Below are 16,766 nucleotides of genomic sequence, written 5' to 3' on the forward strand. Positions count from 1 at the left end.
TTGCCATTTCAAAATTGAAAAAGTTTTCTGTGTTGGTTATAATAAAGAAGTCAACTTCGAAGTATTTTATGCTGACGTATAATAAAAAATAATTTAACTTTGTTCACAATTTCCACGTATGAATTTTAAAGAAATGTTTGTTTTCTTTGATCCAATTTAGATGTTTCAAAAGTCTAGAATGGCGGTGTTAAAAAATCTGGACTCTAGCCGACTTTGGACATGTAGCCTAAAGTAGTTTATTGCAGCAAATTAACCAGACTAAGACTTGTTTAGTGTCTGAGTATGGAACGGTTTGTCAGACCGCAAACCTCTGAACTTTTTTGATAACAGACAACAGTATCAAGATTGCCAGATGGGTAAATTATGCAATAAACATTGACATAATACAGTGACAGTTAAAACTACTTAGTAACACGAATAAAAACTCCCACATGAACCAGAAAAAAATTTGGTAAAAAATGATGCAGTTCAAAGTTTATATTTATTTATTTATTATAAATAAAAATATAAAATTAATTGCAAATTTTGCAACTTTTTCAGAACTACTGTAAGTCTGTAACTCGGCCTTGGGTGTGACGTTGCGATTCTACGCAAACTACCGTACGTCAACAATTGGTAGGCCTAATAGCAACAATCACTGATTTATTACAATTTTTAGGCCAGCGATCGAGTAATTAAAAGTAAAAGTTAGCAATACCAAATTCTATATACCTTTACCCAGGTTGCTTATAGTAATTATTTTTTGCAACATCATTGATCAAAAACTTCATTTTTTCAAGTACACAAAAAGTGATCTTGATCTTCAAGATCACCTATTCTTGGTGATCTTGATTTTCAAGATCACCAATACTGGTGATCTTGCCCATCTCTGGGGGCAAGGTATGTCTGGCCTTCTTGTTTTTTTGTTAGGTAATATTAAATAAAAAGTATTGACAACAGTGTCAGAAAACTGCCCATTTAAGCGAAGGCATTTGTTCAAATGTTGGTTGGCTTCATAAAATGTCTTGTAGCAAACATGGGAGTCTGATTGTGCTTTTGCAATTTTAACTTAGTCCATGTTTAATGTCCACACATGAGTTTATCTGGTATTTTGGTTCGACCATTGGAAATATGTATTATGACAGTCAAGTGATTTTGAGTTGCAACTGTGACTTTATACTTTTTATGCTTCACAATAAGACACAACAAACACAATTATAACGACAATTTTTTTTTAAATGATAAAAACAGTACCCCTTGATGGTTCATTCGGTTAAGTGACCAATTACAAATGAATAGCAACAAATCACTTGTTTAATTCTAGAGGTTTGTTGCTTGAGCAACCCATGTCAAAGACGGATGTTTATTCAGTGGAACTAAATGGATGAAATAATCACCATGGGAAACAATGATTCAACGCTTTAGATGTGCGCTTAAACAACGCACTCCAATGACAGAAGGTAAACCTTTTCAGTGTTGCAACAGGTTTGGATCAAGCTTGTGAATTCATTTCAAAAACAGAACACAAAACTATTCAAGATATACATTAAGAGTGTGTGAAACGAAAGTTGCCAACAGTATTCAAACTAAAAGCATAAGCTGTTGTGCACTTTTTCATTCTTTTTATTTATGTGCTTTGTGATGGATACTGTTGCTTGACTGACGGATGAATTCAATCCGAAAAGAATGACATTCATTGTGTTGTATTTAGCCAAGTTCTCCATAAACAAAAGCAAGGGTTTTTGCTACATGTCTTCGATGTCATTCAGTCATCGTTACACATTTACAACCAAACTAAATAGTAAGTAAAATGTTGCACAATAATCGCAGACCTGTAGGTTTAAGAATAGTAGATTATATCATAATCATTTAGACTGACATTTGATAACTTTAAAGTATTGCTTTTTGAATTAATGGGGTGTTCTCACACCCACATTCTCACACAGAGAAGAATGCACACTTGCAATTAGCTTAATTCTGTAAAAATCAACACCTACCGGCATACAAACAAAGCCTAAGGGTTACAACAGTCACTCACCGGATAAATAAAGAAAAGAACACCAACCAAAAACAAGATTAAAATTATCACCAGAACAGCCACTCCAGTGACACTAACATGAACTTCCAACATGGCAGTTTTATCAGTTACGTACTACCGGTAATGTTATTAACAGCCACCTTTGACTTAAGTCTCGACACAAGTGACAACAAACAACAACAGAGTTGCCAGACTATGAAAAGGTCTCAAAGCCAAAATAATACAAAAAAAGGCCAAAACAAGAAAAATATTAGATAAAAAAGGCCAAATGGATATTCAGTGGCGTACGCAGGGGGAGGGGGGCATTGGGCCATGCCCCCCCCCCTTAAAAATGTTTTAGTAGTTAACGACGTAGATTAATGCATTTAATATGTTTTGCATTGCTCTGTCAAAGCAATTACTGTAACAATGTTGTTTTATAGACTAGGCCAATACGAAATACATGGCCCAATCCACCTACCCCACCCCAGGTATGCCAATGTAGCATAGTGTTCTGTAAGCCTATTATAGTGATTAGTGAGAGAGAAATGGATAAAGTCTAAACTAAAACCATGGAGTTAACAAAACGGTAAAATCAATTTTTTTGTAACATTTTCTTTTATTATTTTTCTTTTATATCTTAAATTTTTCTGAAGGTGTTGCGACCGTGCCAAATTTCTTTCAAATCAATAACTTACTTCGGTCTCAAGCACCTTTAAACGTTCGCGTTTTGTCGCTTCTACCCTTTTCTCGACCTTTGCTATGTTGACGTGTATTGTTTTGATATGATGGTCAGAAATAAAAACAACTGAACTGAACTGAATATTCATAGGCTACCCACATTTTTGTTGAAAATGCTCTCAGAATGCACCAAATTCAAAGTAGTTTTTTAAAATTTTCTGGGGGAGGCCCTCCAGACCCCTCGCCGCTGGGTGTCGTCTTAAGCGAAAACGCCGTCGGGCTTCGCCCGCCGGCCGTCAAAACCCCCTCTCAATATTCCTGGATACGCTACTCTCAATGCCCCCCCCCCCCCCTTGAGATAATCCTGCGTACGCCACTGTGGATATTTATCTGTTTCTATTAAAAATAATAAAATATGCACGTATTTAACAAATTTATTTACATTTTTATTACAATTAAATTACATTTTATTATTAATAAATAACGTTTGATGCTTTATTGAGGAAAAACATGTTTTCGTTTATCATCCGTTGCATAGGCTACACTCCTCAAATCGATTTATATCAGACCTGATGTCATCTGATTGTTTTTATCCTTCTGAATTCTTTCAAATCTTCCAACGCTCATTGTAGGTAAATTTGTAACAGTAGATTCCGTATTTAGTGAGCTCTTGAACTGACGAAATCCAAAGTGGCTCTCTGTGACTTGCAGTTTGTGTATTATTTCGTTGTTTTGTTTTGGACATGGATACTGGATAGCTTTGTATGACGCCAATAAATAGGCTAATATAATAATTGGTTTATTTATTTTCTGATGAAATATACGAATTCTCACTGTTGTACAATTTGAAGTCTTTGCAACATATTTTTTGATCCAATAGGTGAGAATGAATTTTTATGATAGTTTCCAATAGTTAAATTTGTGTTCTGTTTCTAGGCTTTGTTTTTACAGCAATAACTAATGAAAATATTCTTTCAACAAATGCGTCACTTACAGATGTTATCAGATACGTTAGAGCATATTTTGAGAGTTTTTTTAAAGTTATTGTGTTTAATTACACCCTGCCATGATTAAAGAGAGTCTTTTGAAATACCACTTTCTGAAAAATATGCTTATCTTTACACAATTCAACAAGACTGACTTTTCTGTAGCCTACTGGGATTCGATCCAACTAGTAGGCTTTTAGGCAAGGCCGGATTAGCCATTAGGCTAATAAGGCTATAGCCTTAGGCCCTGGAAAAATTCGGCCCTCATTTTTTTAAGGTTAAATTTTTATAATGCTGATAGAGATTTACAGCTGCTGGCCGGATGCAAATTGCGAAAAGATATACAACTATTTAGAATCTCCAATCTCCATTGTCTTGAATTGAGCACAATAAATAACAAAGTCAGCTGTGGAATAGCAAAGTTGTCATGAAAATCGAAAGATTACTGGAAAAGTTATCCCCTGCTGTGATGCACCACAGGGCATCGTGCTCTTGAAAAAACATTACATCTTTCCAAATTTGGTCTAGGGCTCTAGGCTGTTCCCGTTTGTGGTGGCCTAATGATAAAAACAGAACACCAACATATAGGCTAGGCTGCCTGGTGAAAAAATGAAAAAAATCAACATACTGCCAACCCAATAAATCGGGAGCTGTGGAGGGGAAGACTTTGTTCTCGACAGACAGACAGGCCACACCTTTGACATGAGGATTAATTCATGGCTTGTAGGCCTATAATCAAAATTGGTTGATGATGATGATGAACAACGAACTATACTGTGAGAACAAACAATTTTAACAAAAACTTTTTCACTTTTTTCCTTAACTGTTGTAGTGCAGCTGTTATTTCTGCAGCACGTAGCGGGTCTTCGGCCCGCGGGCCGTAGTTTGGTGACCTCTGAACTAGAGGAAAGCATTCGATATTTTGCACCAAGTTCTTGACTTCTTCGTTGCTTTGTGCAGACTAAAATTAACCAGTAACAACGCTATTAGTAGGGGAAGGTATGGACTGATGAGCCACTTTTTCACATTAAAAGCTATAATTGGTGAACTAATTACTTTATGATGACGAAATTTCAGCACAACATAATGTGATCACTTCAGTATATTGTGTAAAAAATTCAACCACATATAATTATATGATCAACAAAAATATTTAACAACATTGACGGTGATCAGAGTGGTTCAAGGGTGCAAACGCGTTTGGACCCTTGAACCACTCTGATAAGTTAGACCTTAAAGATGTTTAGAGCAAACTTTTAAGATACAATAAATACACTGTCAAATGCACACACTGCTAACAGTTTGCAGAAATAGATTAAGCAATATGAAACTGCGAAACGTCGGTTCAAAATTTTTTAATGTCGACTCTTTGTTTTGTCGTTACTGCAAGTGGCGGGGGGAGGACAAAAACAATTGCTTAGGCATCACCAGCTTCGCTAGTCATTTTATAATATTTTACACTCCAATTACAGTACACAATAATTTATAAAATAAATGAAGCATGTTTATATTGTCTCTCAATTAGGCTGGTCACAACCAGGGCGGATTAAGGGTACTGTAGGCTTTAGGCTGTTTACTAGAGAAGGGCCTATTTTTGCAAACCAAGCTACAAAAAGTACTAAAAATACATAGCTTAGGCTACATGAAAAATTGAAATTATTTACTGCAAAATAACATAACAGAAAATTGACTAATAATGGCCAGTGACGTAGCCATAAATTTTGAATGTTTTTGTTTTGACGGCCGGCTGGCAATGTCCGTCGGCGTGTACGCCTAAGACGAGACCCAGCGGTGGGAGTCTGGGGGGCCTCCCCAAGAAAATTTTGAAATATTACTTTGAATTTGGTGCATTCTGAGAGCATTTTCAACAAAAATGTGGGTATAAATATTCCTGTAAAATGGTGCTGTCCGGTGGCATAGCATAAGGATAAGATCATGTTTTCTTCGGCATTTTTCGGAAATAAAGTTGAGTCTCTAAGTTTTCTTGCTGCTGATTCCTGGCTGAGATATTGAAAATGTATGTTTGGTATAGGCAAAACTCGCTCTTTTAATGCAGTTTCGTTTAAAATTAGGCAAACTTTATTGACATAAAGAGACTGAATGCATCATTCTTAATATCGTGACGTCACACGCGCGCCAATGGGGGAGGATTGAAATCCTCAACCGCCCCCCCCCCCCCTTGGCTACGCCACTGATGATTGCGCATAGGCTTAACTGGTTTGGGAAACAAACACAATTTTTATTGTCAAATTTGAAGCAGATCAGGGGTTATCAATCTTTTTTCCACCGCGACCCCCTCAGAACAATCAAGGTAGTCTCACGCCCCCCCCCCCCCCCCCCACCCATAAAAGTATTCAACAAAAAGCATATTTAATCCAAAATTTAACCAAATTTGATTCTGCATCATTCTAAAGCATGAATTTCATGCCGACATCCAGTTAGGCTATCTTTAGTTTTGCTGTTCCAACGTACGAAATGCAAAACGTTTTTTGCGATGTCATCACGGCTTTTATTACATTTCCTCTGATTGTTATTTCTAGGGCAACCAATTTTTTGACCTAAAAACTTGAAATTTTGACTTTATAATTTACACATTTTGACCTAATTTTGACCAATAACTTTTTGCGCTTGCAACCCAAAAGCGAAATACAAAGTAGGCTATATTAGAAATCAAACCGTTAGGAAAGGATAACTTCTTTTTCTAATGAAATAAAAGAAAAAGGTGGAAGACTCAACGACACCACAGCTAACGAACAGGTAATGAAAGTAACTCGAAAAACTGCAACAAGTTCCTGTCTTCTGTCATTCACCTTTAGGTGCTGAGATAAACTCAGAAGCGTAATCAAGCAGTGTACTACGAACTTCAGAAAAATTTGATTGTTTTACCTTAGGCATAATTATAGGCCAGCTAAAGACAAATTTGAGAACATCAAGAAACTAAAACTCTATACTATTATATGTATATTGTATAACAGTGACGATCGGTGAGGGAAAGCAAGGAAAGCAGTGCTTACCTGAGCGAAAACTATGCAAAATATAATGACTGAATTCTAGGTTTAACTTCTTATTATTTTTATCAAGTCTATTTTAACTTGAAAATTACTGTGTTCGTGACTAGAATTACTCGTAACTCTTGTGAGTATCTAAGTCCTCACCAAACCGCATTTCTTGCCTATAAATGCCAATTAACGCAAACGCTTTTGTCAGAAACCATCACTGAAGCTCCAGGGAAATCAACTTTCAAAAGTGCTTACCTTACATTGAAAAACGCCTTCGTTTTATCCAATCCTCAATCGTTTTGCAAAACGACACCAGCTGCTTAGCCAATCAGATGTGTTATCTGGTGTTATGGTTAAACTTGCTTTCCCAGTGACGTCAATGCGTATCTCATAGCGGCTGCTTTTGGTTTCAGGCGAAAGGAATACAGCCTCTACGCATGAGTGATTTTCGGGCTTGTAACTATAGGCTACTGAGTACGTTGAAAATAAAGCTGGTTCTCTTACCAAAAAAAACATAGATTCTACAATAAGACATGCAATTCCAAAGGGTACATTAACCAACCAGTACTGAAACAGCACAAGTGTTTTTTAAATTCTTTGGGTCAATAGACTGACATCACAAGTTCAGAGCAAACATACTTGTGTTCTTCAAGAATGGACTAGCTTAATTTATAGGCTAATTATTTGCTCTTTACTAGTGCACCAGTCCAATGCATGTTGTAAATGCTTACAGATGACATTGACAATAAGTTTTTGTGCTCAGTCTAAAAAAGCAGCCAACATTCTAGACTAGTCCCAGTTTGATTGATTGATTGAACCTTTATCCTCGGGCTGGGAAAGTCCGAAGATTTTGTTTTGGAAATGCTCTCAGAGCGCACCAAATTGGAAGTGTTTTTCAAAATTGTCTGGGGGAGGCCCCCCAGACCCCCCGCTGGAAGTGTTGCCTTCGGCAACACGCCTTCGGGCTTCGCCCGACGGTTACGCCCCTCGTGCCTACTACCTTGCTGCAACATATTTCCAAGTTGCTTTCCCAATGGTTTAAGCCACCGAACGTCACTGTTGTATAATGGTTTGAGCATTCATCTAACCAAGAACAAAGACCACGTCACCTGCCTTCCACGCCTAGCGCACTTAATGTTCAATGGTCAATAGTGGGCGAAACAAGATTAGGCTACTACCTCAGAAATTGCAACAAATGGATTATTACACCAAAATAGCAACAGCAATTGCAACAAAAAAATGATTATCTGTGTAGCTTTAATAAAATATCAATAGAGAGAAGAAAAACTACGTTAAAAGAAAATTTTGACCTAACCATCAAGTTTGACTTTTTTTTGACTTAATAACTTTGAAACCTCTCTTCGAGTCAGCCTGAAATTTAGTTTATGGACGTTTTACAAACTTTGAACAAGGCAGAAAAATTTTGACTTTATTGACTTTTGGTTGCCCTAGTTCCATTTTCTATCAATCTTAACTGGATAATAGGAGAAAAAATAATAAGAATAATCTACGTTTTCGCACTTTCACCGGTTGAATTTTTTGCAATCTTTTATGGATTTATTTAAATCAATTTCAGTGTGATGGTTGGTGCTGCATATTTTTAACTATTAAGTTTGTCAATGCGTGCTGCACCTGTTGCTGAAAGAACTTTCAAACAAATAGTCGACACTAATTTTTTTCAATGCCATTGAAAACGATACTGAGAAATCTATATTTTGCATATAGTCTGGGAGCCTACGACAGAAGATTTCACCCCATAAAGGTACAAAAGGTTTGACCCCTTGAAGTTACTGGGGTCAACCATGTCACTCACAAAAAGTATAGAAGATTGACCGCGCCGGGTGGATCTGGTCCCTAGAGCCCCCTAAAAAGCCCAAAAAGGGGGTTAATTTCACCCCATAAGGTAGGCCTACATGGACCAAACTTGGTGAAAACGAAGTTCTATGTCAGGACATCACAAAAATATCAAATCTAACAATATTTTCGAGTGGAAAGGTGATGTAAGACCCCCCCGAAAGTGACCCCCCGGGGGGTTAATTTCACCCCATAAGGTACATGGACCAAACATGGTCAAAGCGAAGTCTTATGTCAGGACATCACAAAAATATCAAATCTAACAATATTTTCGGGTGGAAAGGTGATGTAAGATGCCTTCAAAGTGACTTCCCTTAATGTGACCCCCTCGGAACGTTTATTTCACCCCATAAGGTACATGGACCAAACTTGGTCAAAATGAAGTCTTATGTCAGGACATCACAAAAATATCAAATCTAACAATATTTTCGGGTGGAAAGGTGATGTAAGATGACTTCAAAGTGACTTCCTTTAATGTGACCCCCTCGGAAAGTGTATTTCACCCCATAAAGTACATGGACCAAACTTGGTCAAAACGAAGTCTTATGTCAGGACATCACAAAAATATCAAATCTAACAATAGTTTTGGGAGGAAAGATGATGTAAGACTCCCCTAAAGTGACCCCCCCCAGGGGATTAATTGCACCCCATAAGGTAGGCTACATGGACTAAAGTAGGTTAAATCGAAGTCTTATTTCACGGCATAACAAAAATATCAAATCTAACAATATTTTCGGGTGGAAAGGTGATGTAAGATGTCATCAAAGTAACCCTAAGATGGTTTATTTCACCATAGAGTACATGGACCAAACGTGGTCAAAACGAAGTCTTATAGGTCCTAGGACACCACAAAATATCAAATCTAACAATACTCTCAGTTGGGAAGATGATAAAAGACCTACCCAAAAGTGAATCTCCTCCTATAATTTAATTTACTTCATCCCTTACTCGAACCAACCTTGGTGTAACGGAAGTGCTATGCCAGGACAGTACCAATGGATTAAATCTAAAAATATTTTTATTTAGGTTTTGGTGAAATACATTCACAAGCTGTCCCATGATGCATGAATTGTATATTTATAATTATTAACTATGATGAAGTGGAACTATAGCCTACTTTACAAAAAGTTTTTGTATAAGTCATGTTCAGCAGTCAATCGAAAAAAGGCAACAGGACATGACAATACATGGCTTTGTAACACCAAAAACAGAAAGTAGCCTACATGAGAAGCATATAGGCTACTGGTCACAGCGGTAAACCATAATCTCTTCGTGGGAAAATTGTAACATAAAGTTCCCGAATCCGTTTGTCTGCATATAGTGACCGAAAGGAAACACTCCTTGAAACGTCTATTCAATAAGTGTATTCCTGTAAAATTAGCCCGCGGCTATCGAAATCGAAATGCAACGCCTTGCACCTCTAAAAACTGTCACTACGATACAGATTACTTGGATAAAAGACGGAGAATTTGTCCAGTTAGCAAGCACCAAATAAACCAGTTAAATGTGCGACCGACTTCCAACAAACAACTTCGAGAATGAATCAGAAAAATTTGTGATAACTCAAAGGCACAATGTTTAAACCGGTTTCAACAGGTTTGACACGAGTCTTACGGACGATGGTGCAATTTTGGCTCATGTTTTAGGAATTTCCATGACGTAATATTCAGTAGACCCGAACGGTTTCTACATGACGTTTGACCAGGCGAACAACCGTCTGGAACATAGCGGCCCCTAGTTATGACAGTCTGACATGGCATAACTAAAAAAGAATTGACGACAATTGTGAGCCAATGAATAAAAACACATGATACACAAATTGTTTGAATCACTCACGTTTAAGTTAATACGCAAATACAAAGGGCATGCGAAGAATGAACAGCAATAAGAATAAACACGACGATACATGAAATTGGTACCATAGGTAGTAGGTACACGCAAAAAATGACGCTATATACAATGGTTGCGATAATAACCGACTGTTCTGGGCTCAGACAAGTGTCGGCCACCGCAGACAAAACCAGGCTCAAACCCTAACACTTAGGTGTTCTTTACGGGGGCGAGGCACGAAATATCCCTCAACACATAGTCTACTTTCACTTTCCCCGTACTCTCATCATAGTTGCAGACGGCAACTTTAGCTCTACGAACCACAGGCTTCCCTTTTCTAATTTGTGGAACTACCTCATGCACCCTCCCAAGTTGATACTTCCCACGTTTACCAATGTCCTGGAGAGAACCTACCACTACAAGTTGACCAGGCTCCAAATTCTCGGCCATTTTTAGCCATTTTTTCCGGCCCTGAAGACCTGGCAAGTAAAAATCGATCCATTTACTCCAAAACTGATGAGAAAGTGACAAATTGAACCGATAATCCCTTCTTAATTGGTCACGATCATGTGGTTGCCCAACAGCACAGTATGGGTCTAAGTATGGGGTCAAAAGTGAGGCAGGGGTGATGACAGTAAAATCCCTAGGGTCGTCACTCAAAGGTACCAAAGGGCGTTCGTTCACGATCCGAACGGCACTGCCAGAGTTTGCAAAATACCATCTCGGTAACAAAAAATCCTTAAGCAGGTCCAAAGAGCGAAGCCACGACTCCCATTCTTTAACAAAGCTATCAGGGACCTCGGTGTCCCAATCAAACTTGTCTATCGCCAATTGCTGAAGTATAAGGCGTGCTTTTAGAAAAAATGGCGCTCCAAAGCCTAGCGGATCAAATTTTTGTCCAAGCTGACTGAGCATACTTCGGCGCGTGTGTTTAGCTAAGGGCTTTAAGGAACATGCGATACGCATCTCGTCAGACTCGGTTTGCCACACACAACCCAATGTCTTCGCTGATGGCAAAGTCATATTTTCAGTCTGAAAGTCAATGTCACGAATCAAATGTGAAAGCATCTCATTATCCAAATTTGACAAGACAATCATAGCCTCCTTGTTAGCACTCCACTTACCAAGTTTAAACCCACGGCTATCAAACAAAGCAATTGATTCATGAGTGATTTGCTGAGCTTCCTCTAAGCTATCAGCCGAAAATATAAAATCATCCATGTACATATTATTTGCAATATTGCAGAGAGTCAATTCACCAGCACTGCTGGGATTCTGCTCGATCATTTTCTTTATAGCCAAGCAAGCGATATACGGGCTACTCTTTATTCCCCAAGGGTGTACACAAAAACGAAATGGTACCATCCTACCATTTTCAAGGTCATCATCTTCAAACCACAATATACGAAACAAATCCCTTTGCGACTCAGGTAACTTTATTTGAAAGAAGCATGTAGTCACATCAGCCATGAGACCAAATCTACCAAGCCGAAATCTAGCCAAGACATCTACCAGAAGGTTTAACAAGTCAGGACCCGAAAACATTACATCATTAACACAAGTTCCTCGGAATGCAGACTTGCCATCGTAAACAATGCGCTTTTTTAATTGTGACGTAACAAAGTACGGTAAATACCATTCAAATCCCTTGACATTTCCTGCTTCACCAGTACGCTCAATATAGCCATTTGATTTAAGATCTTTCATGGTGTCAGTAAGGAAATCACGAAGTTCAGGTTGTTTTAAAGCTTTCTTCCTTAAAGCAGCAACTCTATCTGACGCCAACACAAAATTGTTAGGTAGATCAATATCTTCCTTCAACGGAATAGGTATCTCAAATCGACCATCTTTCAACTCAATATTCGGTTCAACAAGTTCTCTAGCCAACTTATCATTGCGAGACAATTCACAGGTTTCATTTTGCAACGTCAAATCCTGAATGACTTTATTCAGGTCTGCTATTTCCATATCACGAGACTCAATTTTACGCTGAAAGCCAGAGATGACATCCGACTCTGAAGACGTCTGCACTCTGCACACTTTAGCAACGCTTTCCTCTAAGGGTGACTTACCACCACAAGCCAACCAACCGAGAGGAGTGAGTAAAGCATGCGGTTCACTACGATTTTCACCAACACGTTCTTCTTTTGCCCACATCAAATAAGCGTTGTCGTTGCCAATCAGTACATCTACAGTACTACAATCATTCAAATGAAACATATTCACGTCATGAAAATGACGGAAACCATTTAAATCTTGTTTATGCGGTAAAGTTTTAACATCATCAGCCCAAGCTGGTTTAACCACCGAAGTTATATCACAAAACAGTTCATCTGTCTCTAACGACTGGATGTTGAGTTTGACAAGGTCAGCACAAGTAGCTTTCTGACTAGCCAGGGTATCCATTTTAAACGACGCTTTATCGTACGGTTTAAGATCAAGTTCACACACCAAGTCACTCGAAACAAACGTCAACTGCGAACCAGGATCATGCTGACAATACACCAACTTCGATTTGCCAGTCATTGGATTCAAAACACGAGCAGCAGTAACGCGGTTAAAGGCTGCTTTAACATTTCCAATCTTAACATTACGCACAGGAACTCTGGCACGAGCATCATCTTTCCCAACAGAATCCAGAGAATCATGTGACGTCACATAAAAATCATGCAGAAGAAAATAGTGTTTCCTATCGTTGTTAGGCCCACACTTACGACAGTTATTTGCATGAACGCAATCCCTAACCATATGCTGGCGCAAACAATTCAAGCATTTGCCAGCTTTCACAATGACATCTCTCCGATCTTTAGGTGTCAAGCGCAAAAATTCTTTACAATTAGACAAAAAATGATATTCAACTTGACCACGTGACGAACAACAAATGCATGCCGGTAGGTTTTTACGTCTGGCTTCACCACCGCGCGGTGCGCCAACAACAGTCGAGTACTGCGAACTCCCTGACATCACATCATCGTGGGGTTTTACCATAGATATCTTATATATAGATATGCAACTCAGTGGTGCGTAAGATGTTTGAAGGCTAACAGCGTAGCTATGGCTGTATGCACTGACTTCAAACTTGGCACAGCAAAACAACTTTATTTTTAATATATTTTTTTGGTTTTTGTTTAAATAAAACTTTCTTCGTTTTCAAGTTGACGTATGGATTGCTTGTGATGACGTCACATTCTCGTTCCGCATGGACTGCTTTATGGAGATTCTGGCGATTGAAAACAAATCACAGTCACAGAGGGTACCTCTAAATACCCTTTGTCAGGCATTGTAGGCATTGTCGGGCATTGTCAGGCATTGTCGGGCATTGTCGGCTTTTTGGGGGGTTGTGGAGCATTTTCAGGGGTTTCAGGTATTGTAGAGTAGGCTAACTACTTTCAGGCATTGTTGGGAATTTCTAGGCATTGTGTAGGATTTCCAGGCATTGTCGATCATTATCAGTGGTTGACAGGCTTGTGAGGCATTGTCGAACATTTTCAGGCATTATCGAACATACTCAGGGGTTGTCGAGCATTTTCAGGGGTTGTCAGGCATTGTAGAGTAGATATTTTCAGGCATTGTTGGGAATTTCCAGGCATTGTCTAGGATTTCCAGGCATTGTCGATCAATATCAGTGTTTGACAGGTTCGGTAGTCATTATGGAACATTTTCAGGCATTGTCGAACATGTTCAGGAATTGTCGAGCATTTTCAGGGGTTGTCAGGCATTGTAGAGTAGCTACTTTCAGGCATTGTTGGGAATTTCTAGGCATTATCTAGGATTTCCAGGCATTGTCGATCAATATCAGTGTTTGACAGGTTTGGTAGTCATTATGGAACATTTTCAGGCATTGTCGAACATTTTCAGGGATTGTCGAGCATTTTCAGGGGTTGTCAGGCATTGCAGAGTAGCTACTTTCAGGCATTGTTGGGAATTTCCAGGCATTGTCTAAGATTTCCAGGCATTGTTGATCATTATTAGTGGTTGATGGGTTTGTCAGGCATTGTCGAACATTTTCAGGGGTTGTCTAGCATTTTCAGGGGTAGTCAGGCATTCTAGATTAAGCTACTTTCAGGCATTGTTGGGCATTTCCTAGCATTGTCTAAGATTTCCGGGCATTGTCGATCATTATTGGTTTTTGACACGTTTGTCAGGCATTGTCGAACATTTTCATGCATTTTTATTCCCAGCTTTGCATGCGCAGCAGAATGATCCCTTTCTATTTTGCGTAGGTTGTAAACGTATTTACGGTATACACAAACACAGCAGCGTTTAAATGACCTGGCTATCATAAGTATCGACAATGCCTGACAAACCTGTCAAAACCTGGTAATGATCGACAACCCAAGAAAACGTTCGACAACGCCTAACAAACCATCAACCACTGAATATGTTCGACAATGCCTGGAAATCCTAGACAATGTCTGAAGATGTCCGACAATCAGTGGCGTAGCTAGGGGGGGGGGGAAGGAGGGGAGGACCGCCCCGGGCGGCACGTCTGGGGGCGGCAATTTCAGACTACGATTTTTGATTTTGATTATAATCTGATAAAAAATGCATTTCATTTTCACACAGGGCCGGATTTAGCTAATGGGGGGCCCGGGCACTTTTAGATCAGGGGCCCCCGTGCAAAAAAATTCGCCTACGGCGCGAAACACCCCTCGACGTCTACAGTAGCATCAATCCAGCACTGCACAGCATTTTGCAGAAACCACAAAAGCTAATAGTAAAAAAATCACATTTTTTTCACGTAGGGGGGCCCTTTAAAAGTCGGGGGGTCCGGGGTACCTGCACCCTCTGCCCCCCCCCTAAATCGGGCCTGTTTTCACATGCTTTTTCTTGAAGGGGCGGCAAAATCTGAATCCACACCGGGCGGCACATTCCCTAGCTACGCCACTGCCGACAATGCCTGCAAGAAAGAATCTAAAGTACTTTATAATGCCTGAGAGCCCCTGACACCTAAAAATATTCGACAATTCTTGAAAATTTCCGACAATGACTGATAATGGTTGACAAGCCTGTCAACCATTGATATTGATCGACAATGCCTGGAAATCCTAGACAATGCCTTGAAATTCCCAACAATGCCTGAAAGTAGCTACTCTACAATGCCTGACAACCCCTGAAAATGTTTGACAATTCCTGAAAATGTTCGACAATGCCTGAAAATGTTCCATAATGACTACCAAACCCTGTCAACCACTGATATTGATCGACAATGCCTGGAAATTCCCAACAATGCCTGAAAGTAGCTACTCTACAATGCCTGACAACCCCTGAAAATCCTCGACAACCCCTGAAAATGTTTGACAATTATCGCTACCGTATATCTCACCCTAAAATCGTTCCGGCGCCTCTCTATCTCAGGTTTGTAAACTGCCTAGCCTACAACAAGCTTTAATGAGTCACTGGAAATAAGCTTAAATGATAGTTCCAACGATCATGAAACAGAAGTTGCATAACCTACGTGAAGAAAGATTATTGTCTTGATTTTTCATAGTAGGCTATTCTGTGAAAACTTGAAATATATGATACGCCATCAAAAATATTCCAAAGGAGCTCAAAAGCTACCACTCGCCAAGCCCAAACCGTACAATAATAGCCTACCATAGATACGCTAGCCAAGCTGGCAACCTTGATTGTTGATTGTGTCCATAAAGTCAGTCGAGCGTGACGATAATTCCACGATTGCTGAGTTGCATATCTATATTTAAGATATCTATGGTTTTACGGACGTCTGCCTAACCGGACATGAAGGCAATTTTCCTTTGCCAAACTTTTTAAATTGCTGCGACTCACCAGAATCGCCCATTAGCATAATGCTAAAATCAGTCGACTTACGCGTTTCCTCTCGTACAACAAAATCGAACAAACTCTGAAAAGTAGGCTCATTAGTGCCACCATACTGATCACCTAAAAAGTCAAGATAACGCTGCTTAGCGTCAAACGGGAGTCGCTTAGCCAAATCCAAAACAAAGCGTCCTTCCAATTTGTCACGCTGACCATAAGCTTGCGCGTAAAGCAAACACTGCGATAATTCATCTTTAAACTCTTTCAGATCACTGGAAGAGGTCGAAGTCAATTTGCTACCATAGCGATACTTTCTAATTTCCGGTTCTGCAAAAAGACCTCCACGAACCCCAAAACGCTGGGACAAGCGAGCTAACGACATTTCTATCCTGTCCTCCTCTGACAAGCCAGGGGTGTCAGAAACCAAATTAGCAATCGTTTGCGCAGCTGTTCTAACACAAGCTGCTTGTAACAAAGTCAAACAAGTCCCTTAAAGGGCGAAGCTGCCATTAAGGCCGTAACACGATTTTTAAAGAAGATAAATGGCATATTATTACCATCGTAACCAATCAAGGCCGCCTTATCGAAAAACGTCCTACTATTTTGGTATTCAAAAAAGCAATCCTGCTGTTGAGAACT

General features: G+C 39.3%; 1 protein-coding gene across 1 annotated transcript in view; it reads right to left on the reverse strand.

Moving 5' to 3' along the window:
- LOC145765176 (cytochrome P450 20A1-like) overlaps positions 1-2,168 on the reverse strand; it is a 39,459-nt gene extending 37,291 nt beyond the window's left edge. The window contains exon 1 of the mRNA XM_082576950.1: positions 2,018-2,168. Within this exon, the coding sequence (XP_082433076.1) occupies positions 2,018-2,110 (93 nt within the window). The 5' untranslated portion in view covers positions 2,111-2,168. The remainder of the gene's footprint in view (positions 1-2,017) is intronic.
- Between the last annotated feature and the right edge of the window lie 14,598 nt (positions 2,169-16,766).

The sequence above is a fragment of the Aplidium turbinatum genome, chromosome 2 (assembly GCF_918807975.1).
Source record: "Aplidium turbinatum chromosome 2, kaAplTurb1.1, whole genome shotgun sequence".
Classification (NCBI taxonomy): domain Eukaryota; kingdom Metazoa; phylum Chordata; class Ascidiacea; order Aplousobranchia; family Polyclinidae; genus Aplidium; species Aplidium turbinatum.